Genomic DNA, 13,969 nt, shown 5'->3' with positions numbered 1-13,969 from the left:
CAAATGGAAAAACTCTAGACTAAGAAATCTTCCAAATCGAATCATGATTATTACAACATTATTCAATAAAAAGAAAAATGAGGATTGTAGAATTTCCAAATTATTTTGGATTTACACATAAAGTTAATGGTATCTAAAAATAGAAGTCCAAGACCACAACAATGTTTTGGCATATTAAACTTATTCCAATAAATTGTGTAAAGTTTTCTTTCAAAGTCATTACATTGAAGAAAATAAAAAATTATTGAAGAAAATTTCTTTCTCAAATATGTTGACAAAACCGTAGAACAAAATCAATAATAAAGATAGCTTCAAATAATAAATTTAATAAGTTGAATCTTACTAATAGAAAATACAAGTTTTTTGTTTCCATCCCACCAGCCAACTGTGAATTTTATTAATGAGTACATGATAGTCATTAATGACAAGTTTAGAAGGTTTAATGGCAATGCCTAGATGATTCCAATGAAGAGGTTTTATAGCAAAACCACATAATAAATAAATATTAAGTTGAATAAAGGCTTCCATCAATTTTGAGAAAGTAATATCAGATTTGGAAGCATTAGTTTGAAGATTGGTAGCTTTACTAAAGGTGTCAAATATATTGGTAATTATCTTATTAGAAAGAGTATAAGCTTTACCAACAATCAAGATATCATCAGCATAAATTAAATGACTAACCTTAATAATGTTTATATTTGAATTCCAATCAAATATAAGAGAGATAATAACCATGATGATAGCGAAAAGATAACGTGATAGAGGGCAACCTTGTCTTAATCCCGAAGTAGAAGGAAAATAATATTTTATTTCACAGTTAATAATGACGTCATGGAATAGCAAGCTATGCTTGCTAAGGTTCTAAGGGACATAATAGGTGCCACTTAGGCTTTACCTTATATTAGGATCTATTTTTAAATGTAGATCTATTTTTAAATGTACAATCAATATATATATATATATACTTTATGCATTATATTTTTCAAAACCTAATTTGAAAAGTATTTGCATCCCTACCTTAGACCATATGTAAGGTCACCCTTTAAAAAAAGTTTTATAAAACTTGCATTTAGTGACACCTATTAGAGTCCTTAGATCCTTAGGAGGGGGTCAGTGACGACAACCCCGTCAAAACATACGCCAACCTTCTAACATAACACGTGCACTTATTTAGATGTTGTGTTAGGACATACGCCTTAGATGTTGTGCTTGACTAAGGATTAGGATGTTAGGTAGCCTCTTTCGGTGACCTGACGGTTGTTTTGTGCTGATGTGTTTGCCCTAGCAAGACATTATTTTATGCTTTTGGTGTGCTTGTGCGTGTCTGTTTAGATATGTACGATAATATATTAGGGTGCTCTTTTGCAAGGGGTCATGTTATATATATGCACACACATGTGCAATAAAAATGAGGAGCAACAAAATGATTATTATTAGCCCTTTTCTGCAGGCACTGCTTAACTCCCCATTAGGCATAGCCAGACACGTTGCATGCTTGTTTGGCATTCCCGTTGACAATGTCTTCGTGCAGATCGAGTCCTTTATATTTTTTTTCATGTATTTTTTAGAGTTTTAGGAAGATTTTGTATTAGAAATAAGGTATAAGCACGACATCTGAGATGTTAGATGGGTAGAACCACGTGACGGGGACCTGAACCAGTAAGCTCGTGTCACGTACCTTAATTTTAAATTTGGTTTATGTATAAAATTAAGAACATATATATATATATATATATATATATGCATAATCGAGCCACCTTTTCCTTTTCTCGGATATGTCTCCGACCTAGTAGGCAACGACCTTTTATTATTTTACTTGTCTTGTTATACTATTTTTTCTGCGTGATTGTATGGTTAGGTTATTTCCCTTATTTCTTTCTGGTTGTTTTTGGGGTGCTAAAAAATTGCAATTTAGGTTGTTTAGGACCTTAACATTGTAAATATTTCTACAAAAATCCTAATAAATATTTTTAAGATAAATTAAAATTTAGGACTAAAAGATAAAGAATTTTTTAAAATCTTTCTTTTACTTTTTTGCATGACCTTAGAGCCAGTTCAAAAACGGGTTGCATAGCATGGGCATATCCCAAGTCATACTGATAGGGCCTCCACGCTTATGATTCTGATAGAAGACTGCATCATATGCATGGCACAAGGAGTAGTCCCCGTGTTTCTTCAACCCGACTGACCCAACATAGATTTCTACATAGGTGATTTTCTATTAGGTCGTTAGAAGGCTCCGCGACCCAAACAGGGTGTAAGTTTTTTTGTTGGCAGAATTTTCAGCTTTGTAGCTAAACCTTTATTTCTCTTCCTTTACAGCGACATTCGTGCCACTTTGGCTGGTTGAAGTATTCCCGTGTGAAATAATTGTCCTTTGATAGCCCCGTGCTAGTTGTCACTACCTTTGGATCAAGAGTATTCTTGGGAAACCACTGAGATGCAATAAACCAAGTGAGAAACGTCCCATTGGGAGCACTTTGGTCCCTATAATAGACAAACATGCCCAAATCTCTGATTCTTGGTCTACATAAATAATCTTTTGCGAATATTGGTCCATGGTGCCTCTGTATGATCTTGTTTGGGCAGACATATTTGACATGTCCTTGCAAAGATTATCGTATGTAAGCTCTCCATGTTTTCTTTCTCTTTTTTGTCCTCTTCTTTGTATGCCCCTGCATTTCTAGTGCCATTCTTCACTAGATCATTTTTATGATCCAGAAATAAACTTATTCAGAAAATGAAATTATATGAATATAAACAAGCTGGGTTCATTTGGATAATATGTATGTCGTTATTGGTTGATGTCACATATGAAATTCTAATAAAGTCAACCAAGTTCCTTTCTTTTTTTCATTTCTATGGTTTTTGAGGTTCTTCTGCATGACTTTTTTTAGGTGATATGTATATATGACACACATTGATTCGGTGTTACATGGGTTAAAGGCAAACAATAACTCTTTTTTTTATAAGGTCTGTTGTCTTCTTGGAGTGATATATTCGTTGATATGTTGAGTTCTCTGAGACCTCGCTACTGCATAAAACTTTAATTAATTTCTTTTATTATTAATTTTTACTAGTGGTATATCTAGCAATATCTGTTTTTAAGCCTTCGTAAAAGATGAGCTCAAGAATTTCTAGTACCTCCAGAGGATTGCACTACTACTACGGATTATAATGTTCCATGCTTATTTCACGACAGCCACATAGCTACGTAAGACAATTTTACATGTGTCTAAGTAGAAGAACAGAAAACTGTGAGTTTCTTAGGTGGGTAAATGGGTTGAAGGACTCCACCACCGAGAGCAGTCGAGCTTGGGGAGTTTCCCTGAATGATGGCTTATCTCGTGATCTATACCAATGCATTTTAAAAATAATAATATCATACTATTGATTATTATCTTAGTAGTCATTTTTTAAAATATGATAGTCGTGCTGTTGGCTGTTTAGTGAAGTGTCTGTTTTTATTTTGTAATGTTGAAACTAGACATTTAATTTCAAGTATGGGATGAGCTAGCATGAACATTTCTGTTATAAATAACATTACAATGCAGAAGCAAAACGATCGCTTGTCAGAAACAACTGGAACACATAGTTTCAAATAACAAAGAACAAACAGATAATCAGCTTATTCGCAGTTGCTTATGCGCAGCAACTTCCTGCCACAGTTGTCGTGCACAACAACTTATTAATAAGTTGTAGCTATCTGAAACAGACCCTAAGCAATAATTAGGTTTTCTTGAATTAATTGATGGTAATGAAAAAAAAAGTGAGATATCACGATTATAAGCTAATTATCTTGAATCCTAAATTTGTTTGAATTCTTAATATAAGAATTAACTCACATTTATACGCCTCAATTATTTCAAAAACATCACATCAAAAATAGGTTAAGGCTTGATTTTACTCGAATTGTGTATGTTAGTGTCATTATGTTCGTTTCGTCGAGCCGGTCAATTTGATCATATTTGTTGAAATCAGAATTCTAAATAATTTTTAATTGAAATTTGAATATTTCTTACATAAAAATTATTTTGAGATTCGTGACGTATTTTGAGATTCATATAGATGATGTAAATTTGTCGATGGGTATCAAGATATTTTCTTTTGTAATTTATTTTCTTAATTATAAACATGTGGCTTATAAGAAAATAAAATTTTATGTGGTTGATATATCCATATGACATGTTTATATAATAATTATTATATGTTAGGAAAATGAGTGGATTTGCACGCACACAAATCGTCGGGATATTGTTAACAAAATAAAATGACTTGAATGCTAAATCTTATCACTAGCCTAAATAAATTTATAATTAGTGGTACGCCGTAGATACTAGTGAAGTTTTGTATTATATTTGGGCTGTCAATCTCCCTAAATTTGAAATTTGCACCTTATAAGCTTCATTTTATTTTATAATCCATCATTAAACTATCATTGAAACTCATTATATTGTATTTGAGATATATCGTTACATCATATTTGATATATTTCATTGCACCATATTAGGATACATCGTTAGCTAGTAGGGTTAGTCAGAGGTGGCAAGTAGGATCGATTGGCGGTGGTTAATTGCGGCTGGCAGGTGATGGTGGCTAGTGGTCGATGATTATGGTGGTTGGAAGTTATAACCAGACCATACGACCTATATTGATCCCTCTTGTTCATATGAATTTGTTTAATGATTTGAGATCCTTAATGGTCTTAGATTTCTATCATCTAAATACTTGATTTAACTAAACTATGTTAGATCTATAGTTTATTTGACCATTTAATCAACAATTTGAAGCCTGCAAATGTAATTTAGTAGCTTAACTAGATTGTACTCAAATCAAACCAATTTTGATATCATTGGTTTTGTTTTATCGAGGCTTGCACTTTAACTATAAACTCATTAAAATCGTGACCTTTGATGATTTTGAATTCAAATATGATCAATCATTGTTACAAAAATATATTGTGATTTGTGGTTTTAGGGTTTAGGGTTTAATATATAATAAACCCTAAATTAAAATGGTGTGTGTTATGCATGTAAATGTCTCAACTAATTCGTTAGTGTAGCGTTTAAATTAAAATTTTTATATTTTATTACACATGTACCATTTTAACATGCCACGCAGGCTATATTGGGTGCCGTTATAGGGTGCCACGTTTTATTGGAATGGTATGAGTCAGATAGGTCCCATTGCCGACATTAGTTGGCTTATTTTCTGGATAAAATAATGAAGAGTTTTAGAAATATATTTTTATTAATTTGTTTACTTAAAAAAAAAAAATCTATACGTGGAGATCGAACCGCGTGTCGAGTCGGCATCGAACCGGAGTCGGAAGCTACCTTCCGCCATTATAAATGCCATCGATCTCACTGGAAGCCGGACCGAGAGAACTGGCGAAGGGATTTTGGGTAATCTGTCATTTTTTTTTTCATTTTTTTCTTTCCATAATTCTTTTTCTTAGCTATTTGATTCTGTTAGGGTTTCAAGGCTTCTATTCTTTTTTTTGTATTTTTGGTAGCCGATTGGTGTAATTAGTGGGGGAGGATGTATTGATTTATGCGTCATCTGATTGAGATCGATCCTAATAATGGTGGTAGATTTTGGCGATGCGATTTTTTTGAGCTATTTCTTAGTTTTCAGTAGCTAGTTGAGCTCTTAGCCAGGTAATTCAGGTGCGCAACTATTCTGTTTGGTTCACGGTCAACTTGTATTTAGAATTGAATTAAGCCAAACCTGGAACAAAAACCAAATCAAATTGGTAGGGGTAGCTCAATTTCAGCTTAAGAACGTAAGTCTTTGATAACTGATTATTGGGTTTAGGTTCTTTTGCTTTCAAGGGTTTTTAAGTGTTCGTCCTGAGTTGTTTTTCAGTTTGTTCTAAATTGATGATTCAGTTAAGCATCTAAGTGTTGTGATTCATCTCAATTGATATAACGACTAGCACTTAGGGACTGTCTGGAAACAGATTTACGCCGAATTTTCGCAGGATTTAAGCCGAATCCCGCCAGACGGTCATTTTGCGCAAATAAATCCCGGATTTCGGCTATAAATCCTGTAAATCCTAAATCCTAGGAATCGGTGGATTTAACTTTGTAGGGCTTGGGATTTAATTCGAGAGCTTCCGATTGTTTCCACCGGCCATACTATTTCCTAAATACTGGCTGAAATTGTCAAGCAATTCTATCGGATTTGCTGGATTTAGTAAAGCCGTTGTAAGGTAGATTTATGGCTTTAACCCATTCAAGATTTAGTAAATCCAAATTACGGGATTTGCTAAATCCTAATAACTTAAATCGCATCTGAAGCCAGACAACCCTTAACATAGAGTAGAAGACAGATTTATAATTATACATATTATGCTCAAACCTTTTGGTTTAATTTAGTTTGGTTTTGCAAAATTTCAAATATAGTTTAAAGTAAATGTGACGGATTAGATAAGATACTAAACATAAATCAAACCAAACAGTTTCATTCGAATTTTTGAATTTGATGGTTTTTGGCATGGCCGTCAGTTAATTAAGTGCAATAATAAAGATTTCTGCTCTTCTTTTCTTAAATTGATATGAAGCTCCAACTAATTTGCGATTTATGGGAAAATGATTTTCTTTTCATTTAATATTGTGTGAATGCAGGGTCTCTTATTTGATAGAAGTAGAAAATTTGAGGAGAAAAGTTGTAATAAAGTTGCCCAGAGAGGTAGTTTTTAAGAATGGATGGAAAACTTATTGATGGAGGAGAAAAAAATGTGAAAGATGAATTTTATATGAAAGTTAAAAGCAAGGAGGAGGAACCAAATCTAGAAAAGGAAGAGAAGACTGAAGTGGAAGTGAAGGCAAAGTCTTTAGAAAAAGACGAGAGCAAGCATGATAAAGAGAAGGAAGAAAACAAAGATAAGAAACTCAAGGGAAAAAAAGACAAGCTGGGGGAACAAGATGAGGAAGTGAAGGAGGAGAAGGAGAAGAAAAAGGAGAAGGAGAAGAAGAAAGGTGACAAGTCGGAAAATCAAAAGAGCGACGATGAAGGTGAATTGAAAAAGAAAGAAAAAGGACTGAAGGATAAAGAGGGGAAGAACAAGGAAGATGGTGATGATAAAGAGAAGGATGGTAAGAAGGAAAAAAAGCACAAGGGAAAGAAAGACAAAACTGAGGAAGAAGAAGATAAGGAAGAGGATGCAAAGAAAGAGAAGAAAAAGGAAAAAGAGAAGAAGAAAAATGAGAAGGATGGGGATTCAAAGGTGAAGGACAAGAATGAAGAGTCCAAGGTAACTAAGGATGATGAAGGAAAAAAGGAAAAGAAGGATAAAGAGGGGAAGTTTAAAGAAGAAGAAGAAAAAGATGATGATGATGAAGCTGAAAAGAAGGTGAAAAAGAAGAAGGATAAAAAAAAGAAAGAGAAAGGAGAAGCTAAAGAGGAAAAGAAAAAGAAGAGCAAGAGTGAAGATGATGAAGAAGATGAAGATGATGAAAAAGAGAATTCATGCGAAGAAAAACAGAAGAACAAAAAGAGGAAGGGCATTGAAGAAGATGGTAATGATAATGAAAAACAAGTTACCTCAAGGGGAATTGACATCGCAGAAGCTATAAATGATAGGAAAGAAGAAGACAAAGACAAGCAAAAGAAAAAGGATAAATCCAAAGAGTCAAAGGATGACAAAGAAAGTAAGGGTAAGAAGGACAAGGATGGAAAGAACAAAGAGAAGGATAAGGATGGGAAGAAAAAAGAAAAGAATAAGGATGGGAAGAAAAAAGAGAAGACTAATGATCTTGGGAAGCTCAAACAGAAGCTAGAAAAGATTGACACCAAGATGGAAGAACTGCAGGCAAAAAAATCAGATATTTTGAGGCTGATCAAAGAAACTGAAGAGGCTCAAGCAAAACCAATTGTGAAAGAAGAGAAATTGACTGATGTTGCATGAGCATGATGATGAATGACAAAGGGCATGGACAAAGTGCCTAATCTTTGAATAATTTTCTGTAATATAAAGTTTTCTATCCATCATTTTCAGAAAATAACTGTAAGGCTAAATAAATGGCTTTCTTTTATGCCATTCTCGTTAGTTTGCCATGTGAAGAAAATACTCATTAGAACGATAACGTTTTCTTTTGCTTGCTGAAGGTATGTTCTTTTCCGGCTTGCAGTATGCATCCCCTTACAACTCTTAATTAAGACTTTTGGTGCACATACTAAGTTCGATCTGTACTTGTTAAGCCATAATTAGAAAGTATTATCGTTATTTTCATGCCATAGTGGCAGATAATTCTTGTCTTAGTCAACAGAATATTTATTTCTGCTTATTCATTGCAACTTGTGCTCTGACAAAGTAACATTTTTCTTACTTCAATGGACATTGATTAGAATAATATCTGCTGTTCTTATTGCACATAAAGTGCTAGTAAGATCTCATTTTGCATAATGTGCGAACTAAAACCAATATTTCAGGAATTAGAAGAAAGCACCAAAAAATGAACTTTTTTTTTCTCAGTTAAACAATACATATGATCAAATAACATAATATTTAGACAAAGTAGAAAGAAAAAAAAAAAATCACCTCCTGCTTCATAGGAGGATCATGTAAATATGCAAGAAAAAACATGAATTTGTAACACATTAGGCCTTGGTTGGTTCTGTTGTTAGGCCAAAACCAAAGGGGAACAATGGATCATAGTGTTCATCGCCAACATTCATAGGGAGCTGATCCACAGACTTGAACCAGGTTCTTGGGAGCTTTCCAGTGAATCCATGGTCTCCAAAGAGCACATCTGCAACACCTTTTCCTTCAGTTCCAGGGAGCCAAGCGGCAACAAGAGCATCAACCAGTGGGACATATGGCTCAATCACCAAAGGCCTGCCTGAGATGATGATAACAACGCACTTAATGGACCCACAAACATTCTCAATGATACTAGGACCGGGATCAGGAAGCGTTAGATTAGCGTTGTCGCCGTAATATTCCGCATAGGGATATTCTCCCACCACCACTATTGCGTAGGAGAAGTCATTTTCTTGGATGAAGCTAGCACTTGGAAACTCGGAGTAGATTACTTTACTGTCAGAGTGTATTGTCGATTTTATTGCCTCTAGGATTGTTGTTCCTGCATGGCAAAAAGAATATGATCAATACATGTTATTAGAGAAAAGTGTTCAAACAGTCCACCAACTCTTTAGAAGGGAGACCTTATTAAAATGGACTGTAATAGTTTCGACAGAAACATATCTCAACCCCAATTTAAAGAGTCTGAGGATTAATTTGATACATTTATGGACTGTGATTAAATTGTTCTTATATATGTAAAAAAGTTAGGGGGCTATTTTGAAACTTTACACCATTTTATAAAATTCAAAGGTGTGATTTTTATAGAAAGGATATAGAGAAAATATGCTGACCAACAGTGATATTCCCAGACTGTCCTTGCCAGTTTGTTGTCCACCCTCCACACTGAAGCCCTATGTCATGAGCATGACTCCCTGCAACAAGGATCATCGAATCTCTCTTCGGAAGAGGAATTATTGTTTCTTCAGGAGATTTTCCATTTTTTAGAAGCACGAGGGATTTTCTTACAGCTTCTCTTGCCAATTTCCTGTGTTTCTGTTACATCGAATAAACACTTCTAATTAGCACATACCTTTCTTAGGGTCTATCTGGAAACAATTTTAGTAAATCTTGTATATCCCAGGATAGATTTAAAACAAAATCGAGAGAAATTAGAAGAAACTAGATTTATTAAAATCAGGATTTAAAATTTGCCTTCTTCCCGAGCTGATCCGCTAAGCTAAGGTCGCCATAGGGATTCTCAAATAGACCCATAGAAAACTTGACCCGCAAGATCCTTCTTACAGCATCATCTATTCTGTTCATCGAAATGACATTTTTCTTCACAAGATCAGTCAGGTTGCCAATGAAGCTTGGGTAGTCATTAGGAACCATTACCTGCATGATCATTCCAGCAGGCCAGATGAAGCTTGTTTTAACATATGGCTGATTGGAAAATTTTGCAAAGCAATTTTTACATGCAAAGTTTTCTGTTTTCAAGCTCAAGTCGTTCATGGTAGAGGTCTCATGGATGATAAACCAAAAGTTGCAGTTTTACACTTGAAAATATCTTAAGGGAAATTTACATATACATCACACAATTCCTTATTTATTTACTTATAGAGCACGAGAAGTTTAATATTTACACTATGCATGAAAAGTTTATTTCACTTTTAAAAAGATAGCATTGGTGATGTTTGAGTGGTATGCATGGAATTATAAATGCTTAGGTGTGGTATAAATGTAAATTGTAAATACATAATAATTGGTGGTGTTATGTAAATCTAAATTATTTTGGTTTCAATATACTGACCATGTCGATGCCAGCGTTGATTGATGCTTCTACTGAGTATGTGTAATTAGCGTGGGGTGGTGAGGTGATTCTGTCAATACCCTCCCAATCTGATATCACAAAACCCTTAAAAGCCAACATCAAACAAAAGTTAGTGTTCACGTGCTATAAAATCAAACAATCATGAGAAAGCAATCTGAATAACCCACCCTGAATTTAAGCGTGTTCTTAAGGAAGCCTGTAATGAGTTCGCGGTTAGCATGCATTTTTTTCCCGTTCCAGCTGGAGTAAGAAATCATGATGGTGGCAACACCCTTGATGACAGAGTCGTGGTAACCCGGCATATGAATGTTAAGCAAGCCCTGTTTACTGATGATCGTGTTGTTCTCATCGATTCCTCTTTGCGTCCCGCCATCGCCAACAAAATGCTTAGCGCATGCCGCGACTTTTTTCCTGGTTTTAGAATTTCAAAAATCTTATCGTCATTCGATCGATAGCGACTAAGGTTCTATTTGGGGTAGGGTGCTATTTTTTTTAAAATGGTTGAAAAGTTTTAGAGAGGTAAATATATTTTTTAAAAGTTACAGTAGGAATTATAAATATATATTTTTTCAAAAAAAATAAAACTGTAGTTTTCTTATAGTCACTGTATTTTAATAGATTAGATTGAAAAAAAACAGCTTTCCACTGTAAATTTCTAAAAAAATACAAAGAAAGTAGTTCACCGACAATGTTATGGTGGTAGAATGAAAAGTAAAACAGACAAAAAAACTGTCTCAAACAAGAGAAAATATTACATTCAAACACTACATATCTGGATCTCCAATTACGGAATGCCACGTCAGCGCAAATTCATGCTTATGATGACGAGGCTTCCTGTGATTGAATGTCCGAATATAATATTTTCTCCCCCAAACAGATCCTAAATCATACTTTATTTCTTCCTTTTTTTTTTAATCTCATAATTTAAATATAGGTAGAATTGGGTAGTTGAGGATTGGTTATAGGTGGTCTTACGGTCCTGAGACGTGGGGAAAACCCTTGAGATTATTATGTGGAATATCTCCTTGAAGTCCAGGAATAATTTCTGTCATTTCTCTAACAATTGAGGGGTCTTCACTGAAACTTTCATAGCATCGACCCCATCTTGGATCCCTGCAGACCTGCATATGATCGGTAGATGTTTAGTTAATAAATACATTGAATAGAGATTAATAGAGCTCATAAATTAACTTTCTGTACAATTCATGGAACAAAATTTAAACACATATGTAACTTACAGCAATACATGGTGCAAACACGTATGGGATGCCTGTTGCCCTTACTTCTATTGCTGTAGCTGCTCCAATTTTCTTAACAAGTTTAGGATCCCTAATAAACAAAAAAGATAATACATTTTATATAAAAATATCACGTTTTTTTGGGCAATTTATCATTTTTTTCTCTGCACTAATTGTAGCTTATTATGCTTTTGAAAAGGATTTTAGATGAGATATATCAGAATTTACAGTGATATGCATGGTATTTAAATTGTTCTTTTGGGCCTGCTTGGGACAGTTGTGGTTTTTTTGTAAATGTCGTTGTAAAGCTATGGTAAGGAAAATAATTTGTTAAAAAAATTAAGGTGTAAATTATAATTTTTACTTTTTTCTAAAAGTCAAATAACAAATTTCTTATAGCCAACACATTTTAACATATTTGGTTACGAAAAAAACTTCTCACCCAAAACAAGTTTTGAAATTACCAAGAAAGCAGTTCTTCAAGCAAAATAATGGTGATAATCTAAATGCAAAGCAGTTAGGAAACTATCCCAAACAAGAGAAAATATTATGTGCAGTGGATTGCATATCCGAACAATGGTCCGAATGTGACCACGCCGCCATGCATGTACCGCACAACAGTCAATTCGAACTGTCGTCACGACATGCAGTTGCTGCACGTAATATTTGCCACCCAAAGTGACCTGTAATCTTGAAACTAGTGGAAAGAGCAGTCCTATTAGCTACAAAATTTAAAAACTAGTTCCATAACTTGCCTGGTAGCTCCCAACCCAACATTGTGGGGGAATATCGTCGCATTGTAGACATTGTTATGGCCATGAACCGCATCAATTCCATAAATCATCGGAATTCCTAGACGCGTCGAAAGGCTGCCCTTTTGAAACTCATTGACCATGTTCACCCATTCCTCCGGCTTCGCCATGAGTCGAGGCACGCTGCCCCCGCCACTAAGTATGCTACCTGTACAAGCAGAATGCTCATTTGAGTTTGAAACATCTGCATTGTCAATATACAATATATTGGTGTGTAATGTTAGGTAAAAGGCAGGAACATACCGATGTAATAATCTTGTAGGATTTGAGGAGTCGCCACCTGCCTCTCAATTTGTGTCATTTGGCCAATCTTTTCTTCAAGACTCATTCTTCCCAGCAAGTCTTGGATGCGTGCTGCCAATGGCTGCTTTGGATCTCGGTATTTGAAATACCGTGCCTCTCCCATTGATGCCCAGAGGAACATGAAGATACAAAATGCTTGTATTCTTGCCATTTTCTGCTTCAATATCCACAAAAAATTGCTTCAGATGCAATTTTTTTATGAAATTATAAATTTATACAACATTGATCGATTCTTCATGATTAGCCGCCAAATCATGACATGATTGTATTCATTTCCTTTGCTGATTCTTATTTTATATAAAACATATATGTTAGGAAAAAAGGCTTTTTCTATATGAGACGGATTGGGCAGAGAACAAACTTACTTTAGAAGAATCCTATGAAGAATGCAAAATTTGATTTTAATTACAAAATTACAACTGGAGTCGATTGTGAAGAGAACGATGTTGGGATTTGAGGTATTTATAGAAGGCCGTTAACTTGGGTTACTTGCTTGAATTGGGTTAAGGATAGGATTAGTTCATAATTATAGGCTTTAGTTTGTAAGAATTGCTTTTTTTGGTTGGGTCAATCATTTTGGATAAAGGGAGTTTGTGAGACGATTTTCTTTTTCTATTTTTAGAAGATACTTTTCCTTTTATGGAACAATATTCTTTTCCTTTTTAGAGGTGGTTGTGTTCTCCTTTCACTTGTTTTGAGTGTCAATTTTTATGTAACATTTTTTATTTATTTACATATATAGGATTTTAATCTTTAAAATATAGTGGTTTTTACTTGCCTCTAATGAATTTACTCATCTCGCACTCAATTTTTTTTAGGAAAAAATGTAATCTTTCTCTTGGTACATTTTTCAAATATAAAAAAAAAGGGTTTTAACTTATAAAAAATTAATTTTTTTTGTGTGAGATAAGTAAATAAATAAAAAATGGTGCTATGTATGTAAATTTTCCTAAAATATATTGAAGTAATCTTATCATTAATTTATGTAAAATGAATTAAATTTATTTAGAAATAATTTTATTGTGTAAATATAAACTCTAAGAGCTAGATATTGAAATATGTAATCATTACTAGCGTAAACGAAAAATTATTCCATACGGACACCGTATGCTGAAATGCATACGGTGTCTGATCTCCACCGTCCATCAGAGCAAATATGTATGACGGTGGGCCCAAGTTTGATTTTTTTTTAAATGATTTGATGTGATGGACGGTAGAGATCGGACACCGTATGCATTTGTGCATACGGTGCCCG

At 34.2% G+C, this 13,969-nt stretch overlaps 2 protein-coding genes across 2 annotated transcripts; one reads left to right on the top strand and one right to left on the bottom strand.

The window, feature by feature from the left end:
- The first annotated feature begins 5,302 nt into the window (after positions 1-5,302).
- On the top strand, positions 5,303-8,153 carry LOC110024202 (DNA ligase 1-like). Its single transcript, XM_020724026.1, has 2 exons — positions 5,303-5,405; positions 6,630-8,153. Exon 2 carries the CDS (start codon positions 6,707-6,709, stop codon positions 7,910-7,912), a length of 1,206 nt encoding a protein of 401 aa, XP_020579685.1. The 5' UTR covers positions 5,303-5,405; positions 6,630-6,706; the 3' UTR covers positions 7,913-8,153.
- A 168-nt stretch (positions 8,154-8,321) lies between these two features.
- On the bottom strand, positions 8,322-13,137 carry LOC110024203 (beta-glucosidase BoGH3B-like). The gene is made up of 10 exons (XM_020724027.1): positions 13,080-13,137; positions 12,655-12,868; positions 12,355-12,559; positions 11,600-11,690; positions 11,337-11,482; positions 10,529-10,772; positions 10,341-10,445; positions 9,743-9,925; positions 9,382-9,583; positions 8,322-9,089 (listed from the first exon to the last, which is right to left on the bottom strand). Exons 2-10 carry the CDS (start codon positions 12,863-12,865, stop codon positions 8,605-8,607), a joined length of 1,872 nt encoding a protein of 623 aa, XP_020579686.1. The 5' UTR covers positions 12,866-12,868; positions 13,080-13,137; the 3' UTR covers positions 8,322-8,604.
- Positions 13,138-13,969: the final 832 nt, after the last annotated feature.

The sequence above is a fragment of the Phalaenopsis equestris genome, unplaced genomic scaffold (assembly GCF_001263595.1).
Source record: "Phalaenopsis equestris unplaced genomic scaffold, ASM126359v1 Scaffold000251, whole genome shotgun sequence".
Classification (NCBI taxonomy): Eukaryota; Viridiplantae; Streptophyta; class Magnoliopsida; order Asparagales; family Orchidaceae; genus Phalaenopsis; species Phalaenopsis equestris.
This window is presented reverse-complemented; position numbering and strand designations above follow the sequence as displayed.